The sequence below is a fragment of the Neovison vison genome, chromosome 6, assembly GCF_020171115.1.
Source record: "Neovison vison isolate M4711 chromosome 6, ASM_NN_V1, whole genome shotgun sequence".
Lineage (NCBI taxonomy): Eukaryota > Metazoa > Chordata > Mammalia > Carnivora > Mustelidae > Neogale > Neogale vison.
In genome coordinates this window covers 75,795,227-75,822,190 of record NC_058096.1, presented here as the reverse complement: position 1 = coordinate 75,822,190, position 26,964 = coordinate 75,795,227, and the positions used below count along the sequence as shown (strand labels likewise).

The window sequence follows — 26,964 nt, the reverse complement described above, 5'->3', positions numbered from 1 at the left end:
TAGGGAATAGTGGTTAGGCCAAAATAGTATTAAATAAAAAGTAAGAAATAATCATGAGCTGTTGTGGTTCAAGTTAGGCTCCCCCTGATGCCAAATAACTGTTGACAGTTTTGCATCTCTACTGTGTAAGAGGCACTGATCATTATAAATACTCCTCAATGAGACATATAAGACAAGCTAGTCATCAAGGTGTGACCCCAAGACATTGGTATATCTCCAATATACTTCCTACTTGTCAGGGAGCAAAATAAATAAAATAAAGCAAAATAAATCCTAACGTTGGAATTTTCACCCTCAAGTTTTTTCTACAGAGCTTCTGAGGGCAAGCAGAAAACAGATGGCACAAATCACCCTAGAAACAGAAAACATCAGGCTACCAGATTCTTAAATATGGTTTTTCATGTTCACTGAAGAACACTAATGAACCCTTGAGATTGCAAACTTCTCAATATATATATGGTCATTTTGGTTATTTCCTATTTCACAATTTTTTCCCAACAGGTCAACCTGAAACATTAATTGCCATTTTGATTCTTTATTTTATTGATAAAGTGGTTCACTGAACAAATTTGTTGAATCCCTACTATAATTCAGGTACAGCCAGAGAGAAAGATTCTGCCTTCAAGAAATTTACATTCTAGGGGCGCCCGGGTGGCTCAGTGGGTTAAAGCCTCTGCCTTCGGCTCAGGTCATGACCCCAGGGTCCTGGGATGGAGCCCCACATCCGGCTCTCTGCTCAGTGGGGAGCATGCTTCCCTTCCTCTCTCTCTCTCTCTCTGCCTGCCTCTCTGCCTACTTTTGATCTCTATCTATCAAATAAATAAATAAAATCTTTAAAAAAAAAAAAAAAGAAATTTACATTCTATGCCAAACACTATACTACAACAGAAATGAGTATGATAAAGTACTTGGTGCTTGTGAGGACCACTACTATAACATTTTCCTTCCTGATTTTATATTTATCAACTTTTCAATCTGTAAATTCTGGATATATCTCTTATATCTATTCATATTGGTAAAATTGCTCAGACAGGACTGAGAAAATACTCCCACAAAATTGCCATCATTTTGAATACACATACACCCCCAATATTTAATATAAAAACTGAGTAACTACCAACTATAAATCATATAAATAAGTCTTAAATTAGAAGTCCTCTTAATATTTAAATAGTATCTCTATAAAAACAGAGGATATATAAGAATATCCTTATTATCAAAGAGATTACTTCCAAAGTCTAGGAGAAACTGTTCCTTTAAAACAACTGCTCAATTAAGCCAAGAATGGTAGTTATTAAGTTGATGAGAAATTTATGCTAAAGGAGAGCTAAAGTAAGAAAAAAGTTTGTGCTATCTGAGCCACAACCCACTTCCCTGACACCATTAGGTCAGTAAGATGGAAGCTCCACTCTGTACTGCCAGGGCAAAGACCACAGGGCTCCTTCTCCCCTGAGTTCCCAGCTAAGGAATATGGTATCTCAGCAGGAAGGGAAGGTCACCATTTATCATCCTCTCCAGCTCCAAACTGCAAAGGCTAAGTTCCTGGTGAATGTGGCAAAGTATACAAAACCAAGAACACTGGGACCCTGGTCACCTTCACCTTAGCTCACCTTCAGGACAAAGGATCCATGCTGAGAGGGGCAAAGAGATCAGAGACAACTATCCCCAACCAGCACAGAGCTTAGCGGGGGGATCACTGAAAAATGAAAATGTGACTTGTGCTAGGCAATCATTCAGGAGATACACAGATATTAGTAGTAAAGAAACAAACACAGGAAACAGTAAATACACAGTCATTTCTTAGATTAGAAAAAAAGCCAGTGAGGCTGATGAATTCTGAATGGAGCCAATTCCAGATCAGTGGCTCAGAAAATTGGCCCAGTAAAAGAGGCAGTTGGTGAAAAAAAAGACCTCCAAAGCTCTTCCTAAAGAAATTGACTTTATTTGAAACAGAGTGTGGGAGGACACACCTGGGTGGCTCAGTAGGTTAAACATGTACTTTAAGCTCAGGTCATGATCTCAGGGTCCTGGGATCGAGGCCGGCATTGGGCTCTCTGCTCAGCAGGGAGCCTGCTTCCCTCTCTCTCTGCTTGCTGCTCTGCCTACTTGTGATCTCCCTCTGTCAAATAAATAAAATCTTTTAGAATTTCTTTTCTTTGTAAGGCAGGATGATATTCTTATGCACATACCACATTTTGTTTATCCACTCATCTATTGATGGATACTTCGGTTGTTTCTACTTTCTGGCTATTGTGAATAATGCTGTTATGAACATGGGTGTACAAATATCTGTTCAAGTTCTTGCTTTCATTTCTTTTGAGTATTCACGCAGAAGTAGGATTGCTAAACCATATGGTAATTCTATATTTAATTTTTTGATGAACTGTCATACTGTTTTTCACAGTGGTTCTTCCATTTTAAGTTCCCACGAGCTATGCACAAGAGTTCCAATTTCTTCACATCCTTGGCCACATTTATTATTTTCCTTTTGATTATAGTCATCCTAACATAACACACTACAGTTTTGATTTACATTTCCCTCTAAGTATTAATGATGCTCAGTATCTTTTCATGAGCTTGTTGGCCATTGTTTATCTTCTTTGGAGAAATGTTTATCCAAGTCCTGGGTGCATTTTTAAATCAGGTTAACTTATTTTTATTGAGTTCTAGGAATTCCTTATATATTCTGGATATTAGACATATGATTGAAAAATATTTTCTCTCATTTCATGGGCTGTCTTTAGGGTCTTTTTCCCTTTAATGCAAAAAGGTTTTAATTTTGATGAAGCCCAATCATCTATTTTTTTCTTTTGTTGCCTGTGCTTTTAATGCCAAAGAAAACATTGCCAAATCCAATGTTATAAAGCTTTTCCCTTATGTTTTCATATAAGAGTTTTACATATTAGCTATTACATTCAGGTCTTTGACTCAAATGTAAGGTCTTTGAGTTAATCTTTTATATGGCAATTTTATTCTTTTGCATGTGGATATCCAGTTTTCCCAATACATCAGTCAAAAGAATTATCCTTTCTTTGAATGGTCTTGGTACCCTTGTCAAAATCATTTGACTTGTATGTGTTTATTTCTGAGCTATGCTATTTTATGGTCTTAGAGTCCGTGTTTATGTCAGCATCATACTATTTTGGTTACTGTAGTTTTGTACTGTTTTAATTATTTTATTTTTGAAAGAGAGAGCAAGCATGCAGGGGGTAGGGAGGGGCAGAGGGAGAGGGAGAGAGAGATTGAATCTTAAGCTGTGTGTGGAGCCCAGCGTGCAGGGCTCAGTATCACAACCCTGAGATCATAATCTGAACTGAAATCAAGAGTCCGATTCTTTAACCAACTCAGCCTCCCAGGCTCCCTGCTTTGTAGTAAGTTTTAAATTCAGGAAGTACGAGAGTTTTGACTTTGCTCTTTTTCAATATTATTTGGACTATTAGAGGTCCCTTGAGATTCCATATAGATAATAGGATGGATTTTTCTATTTCTGCAAAAACCATCATTGGGATTTTGATAGGGATTGTATCAAATTGATAGATTGCTTTGGGCAGTACTGACATCTTAACTATATTGTCTATCAATCCATGATAGGATTGACATCCTTAGGAAGTTTGTGTCTTAATTTCAGCAACATTTGGAAGTTACTTTTTTTTAGTTTGTTGGGTGTTTTTATCATGAAAGGGTGTTGGATTTTGTCAAACGTGTTTTCTACACGAATTGAGATGATTGTGAGATTTTTTCCTCCCTACATTCTGTTAATGTATACTGTTTGCTTTTTTATATATATACAATTACATATATTTGCATATATATGTGTGCATATGTATGTATGTATATGTAGACACAGTTGTGTTTGTGTATATATATATATATATACATAATAAACAACTATGTGTACACACACACACACAAAACACAATTATATTACATTGAACCATACTCCCATTCCTAACACTCCAATTTTTAAGGTTGCTACCCAAGGGACCAGGCCCCAAACTGCCTATCTCTGAAAGCCAGCAGGGCGTGTGTGCATGAGTCCCACACACCATAACAAAACCAGATGCACCCCGCCTGGCTCTCATCTAGGACTCAGTACAGAAGGAGCAAGCAAACACCCATCTCCCAGTCATTCTCTGGAAAAGGATTGACTGTATACTGTACAAGAGGGTCCAACTTTTCATTCTGGCTCACTCCCAACAATTAAACCAAGTCTCTAGATTCTCTCTAGAAGAAGTGTGTCCACACATCTAACATCCCAATTTTTATGGCTGCCACATAAGGCTTAGCATTCACAAGTCCTATAGGACCATATTCAACAAAAAAGCAGTTTTTAACAGGTATGGAAGCAATCACTATCCACTATTTCCCCCCAGGGCTTAGCGCAGAAGATGCAAGCAAAAATACCCATCCCTGTCTTTCTCTAGAAGAGCTGTGACTATATACTTTTCTAGCTGATGCTTGAGGTTCTGCCTTGTAATCAGCCTCCATGTGGGAACTAAGATCCCCCTAGAAGCCTAAAAGATCTGGTGGGCACAACCTCTGCTGTCCACTGTCAGCTCACTTGAACAGTAAAACCAGCCTCCAGCTTCTCCCTGAAAGGACCTTGTCCACACAACTAGCACTCCAACTGTCACCCCAGTGACTAACTTCCAAATCACCTAACTCTGGGATCTGGGATACCACAGGGCTTGGTATCTCGTGAGTATCCTGAAACATACAAAACAATGACGACTCTAACTTGGAAACACAAGCATATCCAGTGACTACTCTCTCTAGCTCACCAGATTAAGTAACCAGAAACACCCACCTTGACAGGAACAGGAACTAAACTGCATATATAATATCCTGATTTCCCAGCTGCTGCCTTCAAGTTGAATTTCCAGTTAGCATGCACTGGAGAGCCATATTAAAGTAAGTAGATGGCAATAACTGGCAACTCAAATCCACAAGAATAGAGAACCAGAAATAATAAGTAAGAATGCTAACATAAAAAATTACAAATATATACTTATTCTCCTTTCTTTTCTCAAGCTCATTAGTACATATAAAATTATATGAAGCAATAGTTAAAACAATGTATCATTGAGCTTATAACATATAATATACATAAAAGTAATATAAAAGAGAAAAAAATAGAGCTATATTGTAATCATGTTTCTATATCTTACTGAAACTGGCCTAGTATTCATCTGAAATAGATTCTAATCATTAAAGATGTGTATGGTAAGACCTAGCAACCACCAAAAGAATAATGCAAAATAATATAGTAGGGAAAAAAATCAATAATGAATTAAAATGATACACTAGAAAATATTAACTTACTGCAAAGGAAAGCAATAAAAGAAAAAAATAGACATGAAACACAGAAAACAGAAAATAAAATGGCAAATGTAAATCCAACATCAAGAATAACATTCATGTGAATGAATTAAATAATTTATTCAAAATTATTGTCAAAATGGATTTTATTTTTTTTTATTTTTTTAAATATTTTATTTATTTATTTGATAGACAGAGATCACAAGTATGCAGAGAAGCAGGCAGAGAGAAATGAAGAGAAGCAGGCTCCCTGCTGAGCAGAGAGCCCGATGCAGGGCTTGATCCCAGGACCCTGGGATCATGACCTGAGCTGAAGGCAAAGGCTTTAACCCACTGAACCACCCAGGTGCCCCTCAAAATGGATTTTAAAACGGAAGCTCCAACTGTGTGCCATATATGGAAACACAAATTATAAAGGGTTTAAATGTAAAAGGATGAAAAAGATCAATAAACAGCTACCATATGAAAGCTGGAATGATTGTACTAATACAAACAAAATAAGTTTTAAATTAAAAATACATTATGAGAAATATATAAGAACATTTTGTAATGATATAAAGGTCAATACACCAGAAAGATATAAATACTATAAACATACAGGCACCAAACAACAGAGTCCCGCATTACAAAGTAAAAAAAAACTAACAAAATTGAAAAGGGAAACAGGTAATTCAACAATTATATTGGAGACTTCAATATCTTACTCTCAATACACAGAACTTGTAAGATCAATCAGGAAACAGAAGACCTGAACAACACTATAAGACCACTAAAGCTAAAAGACATCTATTGAACATCTCATCCAACAACAAAGTATACATTCTTCTCAATTGCACAGGGAACATTTTCCAACACAGATCATATGTGAGACCATAAAACAATGCTCAATAACTTTTAAGTACTGAATCATCCAAAGTACATTCTATGACCACACTGAAGTAAAATTGAAAATCAAAATTTGAAGAAACTCAGAAATAAGTACAAAATAAACAACACATTCCTAAATAAGCAATGAATCAAATAATTCACAAAAGAAATTACAAAATTATTTTGAAAATGAAAAAAGAGAAACAACATATCATAACTAAGGGGATACAGTTAAAACAATGCTTAACAGAAATTTATGCCTATAAATGCCTATGTTAAAAAGAAGAAAAATGTCAAATCAATAACCTTTTCACTTTAAGACACTTGAAAAAGAAGAGCAAACTAATCCTAAAGCAAATCCTGCTCTTGGGGAACCCGGGTGGCTCAGGCAGTTAAGCAACCAGCTCTTCATTCCAATTCAGATCATAATCTCAGGATCTGGGATCAAGTTCCACATCTGGCTCTGTGCTCAACGTGAAGACTATCTCCCTCTCCCTCTGCCCTTCCCCCCGCTTAGACACACACTCTCTCTGTCTGTCTATCTGTCTCTCTCTCTCTCATGAATAAATAAATTAAAAAAAAAAAGGCTGGGGATATCTGGGTAGTACAATCTGTTAAGTGACTGACTCTTAGTTTTGGCTCAGGTTATAATCTCATGGTTCATGAGATCAAGCCCCACACTCACTCTCTCCCTCTCCCTCTGATCCTCCCCCACTCACACATATACTCTCTAAATAAATAGATCTAAAAAAAAAAAAGAAAAAAATGTCTGCTCTTGACAATTCTATTACAAAATATCCTAAATGGGATTATTTAAGAATATCTGATAAAAGTATTTGCCTTTTCCTAACTATTTTAGACATTCATTGCTTCATGTCAAAGAAACATTTCAAATTTCAAAATAAAAAATATTCTTCAATTAAAAAAAAAATGTCCTGCAGTGCTAGCCAGGTGATTAAGCCAAAAAAAAAAAAAAAAAGAAGAAGAAGAAGAAGAAGAAGAAGGAAAAAATGGAAAAGAAAGGAAGGAAAAAAGAGGAAAGATAAAAAACATTCAAATTGGAAAGGAAGAAGTAATACTGTCTCTATTTGATCTGCAGAGGACATGAGTTAATACAGCTGACCCTTGAACAACACGGGCTTGAACTGCACAGGCCCACTTACACATGAATTTTTTTTTGGATACAGTATGGTACTATAAACATATTTTTCCTTCCTTATAATTTTTCCTAATAACATTTTCTATTCCTTATCTTACTTTAATGTGTATTGTGTTAAATATTTACTGCATATATTTTTATGTATATGTATGTGTATGTATGTTCATGTATATGTATGTATGTACATTTTATGTATATGTATGTATACATATGTATATGAATATAATGCATATAACATACAAAATATGTGTTGATAAACTGTTTATATCACTGAGGCTTTTCGGGTCAAGAGTATTAGTAATTAAGTTTTTGGAGAGTCAAAAGTTATACATAGTTTTTTGACCATGTGGGGGTCAATGCCTCTAAACGCACATTGTTCAAAGGTCAATTGTATACAGAAAACCCTAAGGAACCCACTAAAAAATATTAGAATAAAAAAGTTCAGCAAAATTGCATGATATAAGATTAATGTACAAAAATCAACTATTTCTATAATGCTTCCAATGAGCTATCTGACAAGCAAACTGGGAAAACAATACAATCTTTTGATACAATAGTATCAAAAGCAGGAATAAGTTTCATAAAAGTGTAAGACTTGTACAGTAAAGGCTACGACACTTTGTTAAAAGAAATTAAAGAACGCCTAAATAAATGGAAAGATGGTCTATTTTCATAGATAAGAAGATTTAATAGTGTAAAGAGGGTAATACTCCCTAAATTAATTTATAATTTTGATGCAATCTATATAAAACCCTAGCTGGATTTTTTTGTTTACTTTTATTTTTATTTTTATTTTTTTTGCAGAAATCGACAAGGTGATCCTAAAGTTTAAATGGAAATCCAAGGTATCCAAAACAGCCAAAATAATCTAGAAGAGAAAAACAAAATTGGAGGACACACACTTCCATTTTTACAAGTTTATTATACAGCTACAGTAATCCAAACAGTATGGTGCTGGTGTACAGATAAATCAATGGAGCAGAATATAAATTCTAGAAATAAACTTTCATATTTATGGTTGACTTTTTTTTTTTTTTTAAACAACGGTGCCATGACAACATAGTGAAGAAAGAATAGCTTTTCAGCAACTGGTCGTGAGAAAACTGGATTATCCATAGGCAAAAGAATTGTATTGAACCTCTACCTCACATTAAATAGAAAAATTAACTCAAAATAAAGACCTAAATCTGAGAACTAAATCAAAATAATCCTAGAACACATAAATTTTCATGACTGTGGATTAGGCATTGATTTCTTATATATGATACAGAAAGCATAAACAAAAGGAGAAACTATAGATTAACTGGACTTAATCAAAATTAAAACCTTTTGCACTTCACAGAGCATCATCCAAAAAATGAGAAGAAAAGGCCAAGAATGGGAAGAAGTATTTACAAATCATATATCTGACAAGGGGCTTTTATCCAAATACATAAAGAAATCTTATAACTCAATAATAAAAATTCATAGACTCTAATTTTAAAATGACCAATGGCGGAGTTAAGATGGCAGAGGAGTAGGAGGACCCTGAGCTTGTCTCATCCCTGGAACACAGATAGTTACCAATTATTCTGAACGCCCAAAAAGTCAAATGGAGTTCTAAGAGAACAAAACTCCAATTCCTCAAGCAGAAAAGCAGCCACCTTTTGGAAGGTAGGAGGGGTGGAAGTTCGCTTGGAGAAGACAGCTATAGATGCCGCAACAAGGAAGGAACCTGCTTACTAAAGCTATCACAGAGTATTAGGAAGGGCAGAGTGCAAAAATCTAAACTTTTAAGTTTGTTACTGTGGGGGACATGCCTGGAGTAAAGGTGCTCAGATGACAAAGAGGGGCAGAATCGAGGAGTGACGGTGGTCTGAGGATCCCCTGGTTTGCAGGAAGGGGCACCAAGTTGCTGCACTGTTCCAGTAATCGGAGCCAGGAAGCCGGCAGAGAGCAGCAGATCCTGGTGAGGGCTTTTTGCCATAAACCACATACCGCCGCTGGTCATGCAACTACCTTCCTGGGACCGGCAACAAGCACAAGACCCTGCCCTGGAGGAACAGGGCAGGTCTGCCCCTCCCGCATCCCTGAAATTTGCAGTTTTGGAACTTAGTCACATACCTGAGCTAAAAAGGTTGCACTAGGGCAGGGTAAATACAGGGTTCAGATGGAAAGTGGGAGAAACAATGATTGCTTTCCCGTGAGGGTTCACTAAAGAGTAGGGGCAAATGTTCAGTTCCCGGGTTAGAGAGCTGGACACAGCCATTTTCATCCTGCGCATGAGAACTAAAAGTCATCAGGGAGCAAAACAGCCCCACCTAGTGGAGGCCAAGCCACATACACCAAACCCCACCCACCTGAGCACTGGAGATGCATTTGCTCTGAAATAAGACAGCCTGAGAATCAGTGTGGCAGACCTCTCCCCCAGAAGACCAGCACAAACAACTAGCATACACCAAGTTTATTAACCACTGAGCGCTGCAAAGCTCAGCTCTAGGGGAAATAGAATCAAGTTCCTTTTTTACTTTTATTCTTTATTTTTTATTTTTATTATTGTTTCACTGTTCTTCTATTTTCCAATCCCTTTAACTTTTTAAAAATTTTATATATATAATTTTCAGATATATTTTTTATTTTTGTCTACTTTCATTTTATTTTATTTTTTATTTTGTGATCTAGATTCTTTTAACAAGCAGACCAAAACACACCCAGGATTTAGGGGAGGTTTTTGGTTATCTTGTTTTATATTTTTGTTTTTCTTTTTTTTTTTTCTTTGTTTTGTGCTTTGTTTTTGTTTGTTCTTTTTTCTCTTTCTTCATTTCTTTTCTGGACAAAACAACAAACTGAGAAATTCACTCCAAAGGAAAGAACATGAGGTAGAACTCAGGTCCAGGGATTTAATCAATACAGATATAGGTAAGATGTCTGAACCAGAATTTAAAACAACATTTATAAGAATATTAGCTGTGCTTGAAAAAGCATAGAAGACACTAGCTAATCCCTTACTACAAGCACTAAAATCTAGTCAGGCCAAAATTAAAAATACTATAACCAAGATGCTAAAACAAATGGAGACCACAAAAAGGAGGATGGATCAAAGAGAGGAGCAAATCAGTGATACAGAAGATAAAACAACAGAAAATAATGAAGCTAAAAAGAAGAGGAAAAGAAAAGTAATGAACTGTGAAGGCAGACTTCAAGAACTCAGTGACTTAGTAAAATGTAATAACACGCAAATCATATGAGTCTCTGAAGATAAAGACAGACATAAAGGGGCAGAAGATTTATTTGGACAAATTATAGCTGAAAACTTCCCTAATCTGGGGAAGGACACAGACATCAAATCCACGAAGCACAGAGAACTCCAGTTAAATTCAACAAAAGCCAGCCATGGCAAAGGCACAGCATAGTCAAATTCACAGAATAACCAGGAAGGAAAGAATCCTGAAAGCAGCAAGGAGAAAAGGTACTTAACCTACAAGGGAAGACAGATCAGGTCTGCAGCAGATCTGTCCACAGAGAATTGGCAGGCCAGAAAGGAGTGGAAAAAAATGTTCAACATGATGAATGGGAGAAACATGCAGCCAAGAATTTTTTTTTTTTTAAGATTTTTTTTTTTTCTTTGACAGAGAGAGCATGAGAAGTGGGAAGATCAGAAGGAGAAGCAGACTCCCTGAAGAGCAGGGAGCCTGATGCAGGACTTGATCCTGGGACTCCAGGATCATGACCTGAGCCAAAGGCAGTGGCTTAACCAAGTGAATGAGCCATCCAGGAGCCTCCCCCCCCCCGCCCTTTTTTACCTCAGCCAAAAATTCTTTATTCAGCAAGACAGTAATTCAGAACAGAAGGAGAGATAAAGAGTTTTCTGGACAAACAAAAACAAAAGGAGCCTGTGACCACTAAACCAGCCCTGCAAGACAGTTTAAGGGGAATTCTTCAAGGCAAGAAAAAAAAAGACTAAAAGCAATAAAGACTAGAAAGGGCCAGAGAAAAATCACCAGAAACACTAATTCTAGGTAAACAATGGCCCTAAACCCATCTCTCTCAATAATCACTCTGAATATAAATGGACTAAATGCTCCCATCTAAAGACAAAGGGTATCAGAATGGATAAAAAAATAAGATCCATCTATACGCTGTGCTGCCTACAAGAGATTCATTTTAGACCTAAACACAGAAGATGCTGCATATTGAAAGTGAGGGGATGAAAAACTACCTATCATGATAACAGATGTCAAAAGAAAGCCTGAGTAGCCATACTTGTAATAGACAAGCAAGATTTTAAAACAAAGATTATAACAAGAGATAAAGAAGGGCATTATATCATAATTACGGGATCTATCCATCAGGAAGATCTAACAATTGGGCACCTGGGTGGCTCAGTTGGTTAGGCATCTGCCTTTGGCTCAGGTCATGATCTCAGGGTCCTGGGATGAAGCCCCACATCGGGCTCCCTGCTCAGCCAGGAGTTTCCTTCTGCCCCTCCCCACTGCTCATGCATGCCTGCTAATAAATAAAATCTTTTTAGAAAAATAAATTATTTAATTTATTTTTTAAAGATTTTATTTATTTATTTGACAGACAGAGATCACAAGCAGGCAGAGAGGCAGGCAGAGAGAGGGGGGGAAGCAGGCTCCCGCCGAGCAGAGAGCCTGATGCGGGGTTCAATCCCAGAACCCTGGGATCACAACCCGAGCCGAAGGCAGAGGCTCCAACCCACTGAGCCACCCAGGCACCCCAAGAAAAATTTTAAAATTTTTAAAAGATCTAATAATGTTAAGTATCTATCCCTGAAATAGGGATATATAGCACCAAGATATATAAATCAATTTATATCACTTGGTGATAGCACCAAGATATATAAATCAATTAATAACAAACATAAGGAAACTCACTGATGATAATACCATAATAGCAGAGGACTTTAACACTCCACTTATAGCAATGGACAGATCATCTAAGCAGAAAATCCACAAGGATGTCCTCTTACCATTACTATTTAACATAGTATTGGTAGTCTTAGCCTCAGCAGAGAACAAAAAGAAATAAAAGACATCCAAATTGGCAAGGAAGAAGTCAAACTTTCATTATTTTGCAGACAACATGATACTCTATGTAGAAAACCCAAAAGACTCCCCCCAAAAATTGCTAAAACTCATACATGAATTCAGCAGTCACAGAATATAAAATCAATGTGCAGAAACCTGTTGCATTTCTATGCAACAATAATGAAACTGTAGAAAAATAAATCAAGGAATTGATCCCATTTGTGACTGTATCAAAAATAGTAAGATACCTAGGACTAAATATAATGAAAAAAGTGAAAGATCTACACTCTGTAAACTGTAGAACACTTATGAAAGAAATTAAAGAGGACAAAAAGAAATGGAAAAGCATTCCATGCTCATGGACTGGAAGAACAAATATTATTAAAATGCCTATACTACCCAAAGCAATCCACACATTTTATGCAATCCCCATCAAAATACCACTAGCATTTTTCACAGAGCTAGAACAAACAATCCTAAAATTTGTACAGAACCACAAAATCATTTGACCTGAATAGTCAAAGCAATTCTGAAAAAGAAAAACAAAACTGGAAGCATCACAATTCCAGAATACAAGCTATATAACAAAGTTGTAGTGATAAAGACAGCATGGAACTGGCACAAAGCAAGCACATAGATCAATGGAAAAGAATAAAAAATCCACAAATGCACCCACAATTATATGGTCAACCAATCTTTGACAAATCAGGAAAGATTATCCAATGAAAAAAAAGACAGTCTCTTCAACAAATGGTGTTGGGAAAACTGGACAGCAACATGCAAAAAAAATGAAACTGCACCACTTTCGTAAACCATACACACAAAAAAAATGAATCCAAACGGATGAAAGATCTGAATGTGAGACAGAAAACCATCAAATTCTCAGAGGAGAACACAGGCAGTATTCCCTTTGACTTCAGTCATAGCAACTTCTTACTAGATACATCTCCTGAAGCATGGGAAATAAAAGCAAAAATGAACTACTGGGATTTCATAAAGATAAAAAGCTTCTTCACAGAAGAACTAAAAGACAGCCTAAGGAATGGGAGAAGATAGTTGTAAACAACATATCTGATAAAGGGTCAGTATCCAAAATCTATATAGAACTCAAAACCCAAAAACAAAACAAATAGCCCAGTTTAAAAATGGGCAGAAGATATGGGTGCCTGGGTGGTTCAGTGGGTTAGGCCTTTGCCTTTGGCTCAAGTCATGATCTCAGAGTCCTGGGATCAAGGCCCACATTGGGCTCTCTGCTCAGCGGGGAGCCTGCTTCCCCCTCTCTCTCTCTGCCTGCCTCTCTGCCTACTTGTGATCTCTCTCTGTTTGTCAAATAAATAAATTTTAAAAAAATAAAAGAAATGGGCAGAAGACATGATTAGACGCTTTCAAAAAAAAAAAAAAATCCAGATAGCCAACAAAACACATGAAAAGATGCTCAACATTACTCATCATTAGGGAAACACAAATCGAAACCACAATGAGAGGCTACCTCATCACTGTCAGGATGGCTAAAATTAACAGGTCAGGAAATAAGAGATGTTGGTGAGGATGCAAAGAAAGGAGAACCCTCTTACACTGTTGATGGGAATGGGAACTGGTGCAGCCACTCTGGAGAACAGTATCCTCAAAATGTTAATTTAGAACTACTCTATGATCCAGCAATTGTGCTACTACTATGTATTTACCCAAAGGATACAAAAATACAGAATCCAAGGGATACATGTAACCCGATCTATAGCAGCATTACCAACAATAGCCAAACCATAGAGAGAAAACAAATGTACACCAACTGATGAATGGATAAAGAAGATGTGGTATAAATCTACAATAGAATATTACTCAGCCATAAAAAAGAATGAGATCTTGCCATTTGCAATGACGTGGATAGAGCTATAGAGTATTACACTAAGTGAAATAAGTCAGTCAGAGAAAGACAAATACTACATGATACCTCTCATATGTAAAATTTAAGAAAGAAAAGAGATGAACATATGGGAAGGGGGAAAAAAGGACAGAGGGAAACTAGCCATAAGAGACTCTTACCAATAGAGAATAAACAGAGTTAATGGAAGGAGTTAGGTGAGAGATGGGCTAGATGAGTGAAGGGTATTAAGGAGGCCACTTGTTATGATGAACACTGGGTGTTGTATATGACGAATCACTGAATTCTACTCCAGAAACCAATATGCACCATATGTTAGCCATCTAAAATAATAAAGAGATAGACAGACAAGTAGATAGATAAGATTTGAGAGACATTTCTTCAAAGAAAATATATGACTGGCCAATAAGCACATGAAAAGATGCTCAACATCACTAATGATTAGGGAAATTCAAATCAAAACCACGATGAGATAGCACTTCACACCCTCAAGAATGTCTATTAAAAAGAAAAAAAAAGATTAAGATCAAGTTTTGATAAAGAAATGGAGAACTTGGAAACTCCACATACTGCTGGTGGGAGTTGAAAATGGTGCACCCACTTTGGAGCAATCTGGGGTTTCCTTATAAGGTTAAAGAGTTACCATACAACCCAACAATTCTACCCTTAAGTAAATATTCAAGAAAGAAAAAGGGGGCACTTGGGCAGCTCAGTTGGTTCACTATCCAACTCTTGATTTTGGCTCAGGTCATGGTCTCAGGGTCATGGGATCAAGCCCCACAACAGGCTCCACACTTAGCAGGGTATCTGCTTCTCTCCTTCTACCTCTGCCCCTCTCCCCACATGTGCTTGATCTCTCTAAAAATAAATGGGTGGATCCTTAAAAGAGAGAAATGAAAACACAGACATAGAAACGTGTACACTGATGTTCATAGCAGAATTATCCATAATATCCAAAAAGTAAAAATTGCCCAAATGTCCATCAACTCATACAGAGATAAACAAAATCTGGTATACCCATACAAAAGATTAGCTGCCATAAAAAGGAACAAAGTACTGATACATGTTGTAAAATAGATGAACCTTGAAGAAGTGCTAAGTGAAAGAAGACAGAAACAAAAGGCTACATATTATATGATCCGATTTATAAATGATTAATTGCCTAGAGTTGGAACTGGAGGGGTTGGGGAGAAATAGAGAATGACTGCTAATGGGTATGGGGTTTCTTTTGGGGGTTCTAAAATTGTGATAATAACTGATAATATATTAAAAAGCCACTGAAACATACACCTTAAATGAGTGAACTGCATGGTGTGTGAATTATATCTCAATAAAGTTGTTATTAACAGAACATGGGGTGCTGGATGGCCTTAGTCAAAGGCGACCTTTGATTTCAGGGTCATGAGATTGAGCCCCTAAATGGGTGTAGAGATTACTTAAAAATACAGTAAACACAAGGGGCACCTGGGTGGCTCAGTGGGTTGATCTCAGGGTCCTGGGATCGAGCCCCACATCGGGCTCTCTGCTCGGCAGGGAGCCTTCCTCCCCCCTCTCTCTGCCTGCCTCTCTGCCTACTTGTGATCTCTCTCTCTGTCAAATAGGTAAATAAAATCTTAAAAAAAAAAATACAGTAAACTTAAAAAAAAAAACGAGGACATGAGGCTGGTCCATGAACTAGATGATTTTTTAGTATCACTTCAGGTTGTATCTTAAATATTCCTGTTCTTACTATTAATGTTGTTAAATTCTTACCCAAAAAAGTATTACCTGTTGAATATATATGTATTACCTCATACGAGTCATCTAGAAACATATGTTTCAGGAATGCTCTTGAAGGGGATAGCCTCTTCGTACAGGCTCCAGTCCACTGTAACTAGTATTATTTTTGCAGACAAGAAAACGTGGTTTTATCCTATGGAGATTCTTCTGGATTTGTCTTTTTCTCTTTTGTTTCCTAGATCACATTGTGTAACACGGAAATACATTCCGAAAGCCCATCTGATCACCTCTTGGTTTTAGAATACTGGCTGTCCCATGTAAATATAATTTAACTTGTTAAATATTTACTATACCTTTCTTTATATAATCAAAATCAGATTAACTTGGTTGCAAATAGAATTTCACATTTATATGTAAATTAACAAATACCTTCTTCCTAAGTGTACTATTTCAAACTAATCTGTAGACATAATAGCCTACTAATGATCTTATCATTAAAAGGGGGGGGGCAGTAAATCATGGTGTCCAGGATAAGGCTTGGAAAAGAGATCAGGAATTCCCTTTTAACTCAAACTGATGTTGAAAGAGTTAAAGAGATACTGTAACAGATCTGGTTGACAATCCTTTGGTTTTTCTATTAATAAGTCTAATTCCTGAAAACAACATAGTTGTTAAAAATTTAAAGATTACTGCCTTGAATTTCAACACAAAAGGAGTTGTTTGTCAGGGTTTTGACTTTCTATCAAGCTATATGAAGAAAGGACAACTGTCATGTGTTTCCCATTCAGCACACACAGATAATACCTCACTTCATAGATCCTATCTTGACAATTTAAAAAACAAAATGACTGCCTTTTGGTGGACAATGCCTTTTAGTAATATGTTACACACCACACGACCATCATAACCATACCACTGTCTTGCTTGAAAAAAAATCCAGTCAAACACTGTCACTTGAAACACTGAACCAACAAGTAAAAAACCAAAAGCTCAACAGACTATGGTATACTTGTAGGATTTGCTACATCCAACAAGATAGAATTCCTTTTGCTCTAAGAGAAACTAAGTGATTGAGCTTACATTAGAAATACCCTCTAAGATCACCTTCTAAACTGACAAATCAACACAAGTCAGTAAGGAATATTTATTCATATTTTATATTCTGTAGTACTTGACAGATAACATAAGAGCTTTAAACATGTTAAGCAATTACAAAACTCCTAACAAAATCTTGGATAGCAAAAGAGTTCAGAAACAAATAGAGAAAGTAAACCCGTGAAAACTTGGAAGGCAGCAGAGAAATTCTTCAGTTTTGCAAACAAAAGTGAATCCTAACTAAAAGGAATTCTTTGGTAATGAAGCCTAAAACATACTGGTTTTGTTTGTTTGTTTGTTGTTTTTTGAAAAAGAAACAGACCTTCATTCACTATTCACATCATTTGCCATTTGCAATTTGTCATAATAATTCAGTCACTGTTGACATAATCTGGTTAACTGAAGTTGAATACAAACTGGTTATCAATCTGATTACAGGGTTCAGAACTTAAAAGTACTAGTAAAAATGGTTATATCCTAGCTACAGAAATTATTTCAGTATAAAGTATTCAAAGAGAATGGCGAATGGCAAAAAGGGATCAGATCACTCAGGTAAACATAAAAATAGAATATAAAGTTATAAGAGTTTTAATACTGGTAATTAGTTTTTCCTGATAATTTCAAAGACAATCACAGATTCATTTATTAAAGAGAAATATATGGAATGCAGAAAAAATGAATTATCTCATTATGGCAAATTATCACTCAGAAAAGAAAGGTATTATCAAACTCTCCAGAGTGGTCAGACACTCATATACCAGCAGTACATAAGAGTACCTATTTTTCATATCCCTGCTGTCTATTAACTCTTTATTTTCACTAATCTGTTGAGTGTGAAAGGACATCTAATTGTAATATACACAAGGAGAGAATTTTAAGCTATAATAGCAAGAAACTGACATCTTACATATTAATAAAATTTTTAAAAATTGTGATATATTCATACAATGAAGTATTATGCAACAGGCAAAATGAATGCAGACAAATGAATGCAGGAAGACAATATAACAATGCAGATAAAATTCGAATACAGTGTTGCATGAAAAAAAAAAAAAAAGCAAGTTTAAAAACCAGAACAACTTAAAAGCAGGTACAATGTTTATATTCATATAGAAGATAAAATATGTTTTGTAAAATAAATGAGAAAAATCTAAATTTCAGGAAAATGATTATCTATGAGGAGGAAGATAAGGGAATGGAATTTGGAAGGAAAAAAATATTTCAAAGGTACTGGTAATGTTTTATTCCTTCCTTAAAAAAATGGCAAAATATGAACATCCAGGTAGTAGGTATACTGAATGTTCTATTATTCCCTTACTCTGTGTTTGAACTATTTCATAATTTTTAATAAGTGAAAGCAACCTAAACACAATGATAACCAAAGACAGAGAAGTGATTACATTATTATATAATTCAAATATTATTTTAAAAACTGTGATGACATGAATGCATATATATTTACATAAAAAGATATCCATAATGGATATGCCATGATCTTGCCAAATCTTAAGAAGCTGCAAAATAGCATAAACACATAAAATGACAACATAAATAGGTCTATAAAAAACTCATAGTTATACCAAAGTCTACCACTATAATCTCTTCGTTGTAGAATTATGTATGATTTTCATATTCTTCTTTATACATGTCCTTTACCATCTTAAATTTTATGGTGAGCATATATTGCTTATAATTGGAAAAAAATTTTTACATGGGAAGAAAAATTAAGAATTACTTTTTCCATATCAAATTAAGAAAGCCAGCAAGAAAATCTAATGAAAACTACTCAGTGAACAAACAACAAAGATGCCCAGTAATGAAACAGGGAAGTGCAGGGAGTGTGCTGAGTAGATTAGATACCTTAGCCTTCTCTGACTTAAAATGTGGTTGGAAACTAGCTAGGACAATGTGGGTGGTCCAAGGATGATAGAGGAGACTATCCAACTGTGAAAGAAAAAGAACCAAGGCTGGATTTGGGGAATTCTCTATAAGATAGGAGGGTTATGTGTAGACTTTCCATGCTTTTCTTCAGGCCCTCCTCCCCCTTACTCTCTGTCCCTGTCTCCATACTTCTTCTCCAAGTAATAAATTGTCATAATGAAATAATTCATTATTTTCCACATCTAATGAAATGCTCTATTCCCTGATAAAGTTAAGAAATGAATGAGTAATCATTAACTTTAAAATTAACAGGAAAAGATTTTAAAAGCTCAAAATTCACTGAAGATGCATTCTTTTTATACCTTTGTGCATTTGAAAAATGACTTGATTTTAGAATTCCTATTTTATACATAAAAAAGTGTGGTGTTACCTCTTATTTTGATGGTTCCATTTCCTATCCTTTGAAAAAGGAACTCTATTATTTTTTATTTACTCTATTTACTCTATTTTTTTTTAGTCTACAAACTGAAGGTGATATTACAACAGTTAACAGTTCCTAGGAGCAAGGAAGCTAAGTACATTCAGCCTACCAAGACATCTTCATATCACAAAACTATCAAGTGTTTTGGGAGGAAAAAATACAGTAGCTGCTACTAAGCATCTTCCCTATAAAGAAAGCAAAGGAGGCATCACAAATAAGGCATCCAAACAACCATATTTCCTTGCAATATTTGCATTTTCCTTCACTAGAGAAAAAAAAAGTTTTCTAATCTCAACACTTTGTATTAAACAAAATCACTTCTTCTGAAAGAATCCTGAAGAAGTTACTAGTAAATGTTTGTGGACATTTTACTAGTGATAACACAGAGTGCTAGTTTAAGAATAATGATCAGGAGAAATCATATATAAGGATACATATCATAAAAGGTACAAATTATCTAGAACATTTAAGAATGATACAGTCAAGGACAAATCTGCATCCTATGACCTTCATCCTCTGTTTTCTCATCAAAATACACTAAGTACTATACATATACTAAGTACTATAAACTTAGTACTATAACATACACTAAGTACTATATTATAAAAATATCATATACAATGATCATGATATATCTAACCCAAAAGGTATTTTGCTGAAAATAAGATTTGCTATTGGTAGCTATACTTAGGAAATCTGATGCTAGGCTTACTAATTAAGGCTTCGTTAGAGATAAATCTGGCTTTCAATTTTTTAGCACTCATCATGATGAGGGAACAGAAGGCAAGCTGAAGACAAAGCACAAGCTGACACCCTACAACCCCCATCCCCACCCCCACCCCTGATGGGATATATGTGACATTCCTCAACCCACTCATGGTTTCCCTCAAGCTAAGGGAAGGAAAAACAAATGGTTCTAGAGATTATGGTCCTGCAGGACGAAGTCTCCCTCAGTTTACAATTTTTTTTTAACAAGAAAAACATTCTTATCAATAACCTACAGGAAATGTGGATGAAATTGGACATCTTTATAACCTGCAGCCCAACAACAGATACTTGAGACAGGCAGAGTAATGTTCTGGGGCACCTGGGTGGCTCAGATGGTTAAGCATCTGATTTCACCTCAGGAGGGTCATGATCTCCGGGTCCTGGGATAGAGCTCCCAGCTCAGCAGGGAATATGCTTCTCCCTCTCCCTCTGCCTCTCCCCTTGCTTGTGCACTCTCTCTAGCTCTCAAATGAATAAAGTAAAAAAAACAAAACAAAAAAAAGAATACAACGCTCCTCCAGGAAGCTCCCAATGGTCTTCACTTTAATGCCTTGCTAGAGGGAAAAACAATCTTAACTTGACAAGAGCAATGCCTCCAGTATCTTGTAGGTCCTCTTTGGCATATGAGAGTTCTTTTGAAAACCTCCTTTTTCCTTACCTCCCCCAACTCCCAAGTATATAATCAGCCACCCCTACAACTCCAGTGCAGGACAGCTCTTTCTGCCTATGGGTTCTGTCTCCATGCTTTAATAAAACCACCACCATTCTGCACCAAAGACATCTCAAGAATTCGTTCTTGGTCGTCGGCTCCAGACCTGACCCTACCGAACCTCATCTATATTCCAAAATCCATATCAATTGTTTCCTCTACTTATCAAGTCACTACTTAAAAGATTATAAATAAGAAACCTAGAAAAGTTTGATCCTCCTGATGATGTGGTTTTGGAATATAGGTGAGGTTTGTTGTTGAAAAGGGTGTAGAAAAATGGGTATTCTCATGTGCCATTAATGGGAATAAAATCAGTACAGCCTTTTGGGCTTTTTTTAAATTATTTTAATTCAATTAACTAACATATAACGTATTATTGGTTTCAGAGGTAAAGGCCTGTGAATTATCAGCCTTATATAATACCCAGCGCTCATTACACCACATGCCCTCCCTAATGTCCATCCCCCAGTTACCCTATCTCTCTACCCCCCTCCCCTCCAGCAACCCTCAGTTTGTTTTCTAGGATTAAGAGTCTCTTACAGTTTGTCTCCCTCTCTGATTTTGTCTTGTTTTAGTTTTCCAGAATGCCTTTTGGAAATGTACCTTAGTGCATCAGTGAAAATTTTAAATGTACAAACCCACTGACTTAACTACACTTCTAAACCTCTACCCTAGAGAAATAACTCAATTGTGGATAAGAAATAAAAATATCTGTTAATGGAAAATGACTAATAAACTATGGTCCTTCACATTATAGAATACAATGCAGTGCTCACTAGGAACATGCTAGATCTATAGATGCAGCTGTGGAAAGATCAAGACATAATGCTAAGTGTGGGGATGTGCAGGGAGTCAAATTACAGAGTAACATCATAGTGGCTATCTGTCACTCATAGTGCCCCAAATTTTCTGACCCACCTTTCCCACACTACAAATTCCACCATTCTAAAGCAGACTAAAACAACAAAAATAACAACGACAAAAATTATAAACTATATTAGCCAGCCTCCATCATAGCAAGTATTTCACTCAACTATTTGGCTAGTAGTTATAGGGTCTACAGTCAGAAAAATCAAGATGTTAGATTTCAGAAAACAGTCTGGCAAAGAGTATTTCTTTAGCTTGGGTGGCAGTCGAGGCAAAATGTTTTGAGCTAAGTAAGATCACACAGGCTTCCTGATGAGAGAAAAGGTGATGTGCTTTAGGGGTCAGTGGCTGCATCAATCCTTTATCAAGCCATTTCTACAAGGAGGTTCTGGGTTTTGTTCCTGACAATTTGGAATCTGCTTCTCCAGGATATGATACTGAGTAAGGGGCAGGCGGAGCTAGGTAGGAAGAGATAGGTAGGGGGCCATGGGATCAGAAGAACATAATTTTAAAATATGGGAGGTAAAAAGGAAACCAGGGAAAAGGGAACAAGCCAGACCATCCTGTACTAGGTGTCAGAGGTGGAGTCTTGTTATAACAGCTTCCTGTGACCAACAAAATTACCAGACCCTAAAAAGGAAGTAAAGCCACTGAAGTTGTTATCACTAGCCCTTGCTCAAAGGTGACATGAATAGAGATGTTAAAAGGATTTAAGTTCCCTGGTTCGCTTTCTATAAAAGACCATCCCTAAAAGCCCCCAGTGGCAACCCTGTCAGGATCCCTCTCAGTCCTGAGAGCTTTTTCTGTATCCTTGCTTAATAAACTTCTATTGCTTTACTCACTCTCCTCTGCCTATGAGATCCATTCTTCAACTCCATGGGACAAGAACTTCAGTACTCTAGACATCTGTAGCCCTTCATAAATCCCCTTCTGGGTTAATTAGCTAGAATTGATTCTATTATAGAAATAAAGAAACCTTTCATATATACAAATGGTAATCACCTATGAACTTTTTCAATTCATAAATTAATGAACTAAAAAGCACCACATATTCAAAAAAAGAGCTGAAGGGTCTATAAGATCACACAACACCCTGATATTTAATGCTGAAGAGAGAAGTGGGATTGACATGTATAGATGAAGAGGGGGTAATGGAAAGCTTTTCTTTTTTCCTCTGTATTTTTCTTTTCCATTCAAATATTTTTATAATGTAAGATAGTCCTACAATGCTGGGAATTTAAGAATTTAAAATCTTCAAAAAATTAAAAACTAATACGCCCCTCCCAAAGGTATCTGCCATCCTAAATGACAATAATAGTTTTATGGAATTTTAAGAAAAAACAACCTGAAAACATTCTGTGGTACATACACACAATTTCATATTCTAACTTACATAACATAAAAACTTCACCTTGTAACGGGGAAGGACATTCTAACCATGACCCCAGATGTAGAAGGAAAGCACAGTAATTTCTAACTACATAAACAAAACTACTGAAACCTTAAAGTTAAAAGATGAAGGACAAACCAGAAAAAAATGACATGAAACACATATGATACAGCAAATAATAGATTAATTTTTCTAGTACAAAAAGAAATCAGTAAAATCTTAGAAATCAGTAAAAACAGGGTGCCTGGGTGGCTCAATGGGTTAGGCTTCTGCCTTCAGCTCCGGTCATGATCTCAGGGTCCCAGGATTGGGGCCCACATCAGGCTCTCTGCTCAGCGGGGAGCCTGCTTCACCCTCTCTCTCTGCCTGCCTCTCTGTCTACTTGTGATCTCTCTCTCTCTCTCTCTGTCAAATAAATAAATAAATAAATAAATAAGAAAGAAAGAAAGAGAGAAAAAAATCAGTAAAAACAGACATTTGAATTTAAAAATGGACAGAGAGGGGCCCCTGGGTGGTTTAGTCAGTTAAGCATCTGCCTTCAGCACAGGTCATGATCCCAGGGTCCTGGAACCGAGCTCCTCTTCAGCTCCCTACTCAGCTTCCCTTCTCCCTCTCTACCCCTCCACCCCTCAACCCCTGCTTCTGTACACACACTCTCCCTCAGATTTTAAAAAAAAACGTTCAAGAAAATAAAATAAAAATGGGCAAAGAGCATTAACAGGCAATTCACTCTCACATATACACACATTCAAACACAAACAGCAAAAAACTAAGATGTTCAAGCTCATTAGATTTTATCAATTAACTAAAATTTGGTAATATCTAGTGTTAAAGAGGGAGTGGGGAAAAAAGTCTCAGACACTATTGGTAGGATTCTAAATTGTCCCAAACATTCAAAGGGCAACCTGGAATATATGACAAAATTTTAAACATGTATTCCATATACAAAACTATTCTAAATTTGGAAATGTACCCTATGCAAATAGACAACTACACAAAAAAGGAGACACTCACTGTAGCACTATTCATAAAAGCAAAAACTGGACAACCTAAAAATCCACATGAAAAATTAAACAAATAAATGTTCAAAAACCCATAGTATTTCATGATATTGCAAAACCAGCCAGCCATTCCAAATAAAAAGATTCTTCTCTAATACCATGAAAAGATGTTCTAGATTGAGAATTAAGTGATAAGGCCTGGAAACCAAGTAGCATGTTTCTATTTAGTGTTAAAATATAAATTCATTATATAAGTAAACACTTATGTAATATAATACATGCATACACATATCTATAAACACACACACACACACACCCAACACACAGTACATATCTTAGAAAACAGGTCTGAAATACATACCAAAATGTTAACAGTGGCTTGTTCAGAATGATACAATCATAGGTGATTTTCATTTTCTTCTTTATACCTTTTGAATAGTCTGAACCATTTATAAATGAATATGTGTGGATCTTATGGTAATGGTAAGAAATATTTTCATTCTTTAAACAAAGAGCAATAAAAATGACATTACTAAATACCTTGTGCTTTTACTGCATATTACTATTTGCTTACCTTTAAACCTTCAGCTGGAAGTCTATAACCAAATCTTGCTGGAAGGTCATCAAATGTCTGAGATGCATTTTCAAAATTATACTAAATATAAAATTAAAAATAATCAAGTTACAATCAATTTACACATCACATTAAAAACAAAATGTTTATTATTTGTCATTTCCACAAATTTTATCCACTATCACACCTTAACACAAATCAACTTTATAAATGTACATCTACTAAAATGGCAAGGAATATAGACAATTTACTACATATACAACTGCTCAGATTTTGATTTCACAAAATTCTTATTAAACAGCAGCAATCTTATAACATTAAACTACTTACTGCTTTCTGAGTTTCTCCCACAGTTCCCTAGCAAGAATTTTTTTTTTTTTTTTAAGATCTCATTTATTTGAGAGAGAGGGTGAGACCATGAGAGAGGGCAAGGTCAGAGGGAGAAGCAGACTCCCAATGGAGTTGGGAGACTGATCTGGGACTTGATCCCAGGGCTGCAGGATCATGACTTGAGCTGAAGGCAGCCCCTTAACCAACTAAACCACCCAGGGCCCTAGCAAGGAATTTTCTAAACAGATTATTTTCCAACAGGAGTTCCATTGGACTTTCTCTAAATGGTCTTATTTAATAGAAGAGATACACAGGATTTCTGGCCCTAGCTACAAAAGATGCCTTTTCCCCAGACTAAGAAGAAGCATCAAATAATTTTTAAGATCTTTTCTATATAATCTTATATTTTCTATATAATCTTATAATTTTCTATATAATTTAATGATCTTTTCTATATAATCTGGACATTTTCATCTAGAGCTGAAGGCATTCACAATCAACTTTCCCCTTCCTTAGAGGTATAGATTCCTATGCCACAGTATTTATCAGTTTCCTACCAAAACAGAGCCAAACAAAGCAAGGGTTCTCTGTCATTGTCGAAGATAATACTAATGATAATTGACAAGTGAGTGTGCTGTATAATTTAAGAATGTTCTATCTGCTATACAGAAAAGAGAAACAAGGAAGATAGATGAAACTAAGCAAACATAATAAACAAGTAACTTCTGAAATAGAGGCAAAGCTTACATAATGTATTAGAAGTGAAGATAGCTTTTCACAAATAGTAGGCCGAAAGAGAACAACAGAACACATCGTTTTGCAGATAGGTAAAATGTATGGAACAAAGCGAGAGTGTTAGAAGCTAGAAAAGGATAGTACAAAAGATCAACGAAACTTTAAATATTCACAAAGGATTAGGTTACAAATCCAGATTGAGAGCTTTGTCATCCCTCAATCAAACACCCACTGGTGATACCCATTCTAAATTCAAGTGTCATCTGCCAGAGACAAGGAGAAAAATAGCTCTGCGGGTTAACAGCAAGCTATAGCTGTGCTCAAGATGTTCAAGATGTAAATATCTTGAGTCTCTCCAATAGAGCGAATTTTGGATCTTAAAACCTTTCATCTGCCAATTCTCCTTGCTCACCCTCAACTCATGTCCCAGCAACCACACTGTGACCAGAGAAAGCTGATGCAGAATTGAGAGAGACTGGACAAACCGGGTAATACAGGATTTGGGGGGTATGGTTCTGGCATTTCACTTGAATATTACCCTGAGTGTCTTAACACAGCCATTCTTTAATGGCACTTCTCATTGTACGTTTGTAATTAATTCAATACAATGTGGGATTCGAGCATATGAATTTGGTCACTGAATCTAACTATTCTGTTACCTCTGGGATAATCACCTGGTAGTATACTTGGAAGCCAACAGTAATTCAGGGTACGTTCCTACTGTAACAATAACTCATACTTAGAGAGTGCTCTATAGTTTACAAAGTGCTTTAGAGTGACAAATGGCTTTTTATATCTATTATCTATTATCATGATGTGTCATTTAATCTCTTAATTAAAACACCTGTCTCTAATTGACTCAAGAGTTAAACTTGAGAAAGTCTTAATTGTTCCAAGACCAAAGACACTACTGTAAAATAAAGAAACTGATCTAGATCAACACAGACCAAAGGAAAAGCACAAATGTGTGCAGGGAGTACTTTTTTAAAATTTGTACTTTTAAATCAGATAACGGAAAATCTATAATTGTACTAAGAATTTTTTTTTAATTTTATTTTATTTATTTATCAGAGAGAAAGACGGGGAGAGAGCGAGCACAGGCAGACAGAATGGCAGGCAGAGGCAGAGGGAGAAGCAGGCTCCCCGCCGAGCAAGGA

The 26,964-nt window shown here is 36.1% G+C and overlaps 1 protein-coding gene across 3 annotated transcripts in view; it reads right to left on the bottom strand.

Moving 5' to 3' along the window:
• The window catches only part of RNF13 (ring finger protein 13), a 155,328-nt gene that overhangs the window by 98,991 nt on the left and 29,373 nt on the right, over positions 1–26,964 (bottom strand). For all 3 annotated transcript variants that reach the window (XM_044251590.1, XM_044251588.1, XM_044251587.1), the window contains one exon: positions 24,743–24,823. In XM_044251590.1, coding sequence (XP_044107525.1) covers positions 24,743–24,823 — 81 coding nt within the window. The remainder of the gene's footprint in view (positions 1–24,742; positions 24,824–26,964) is intronic.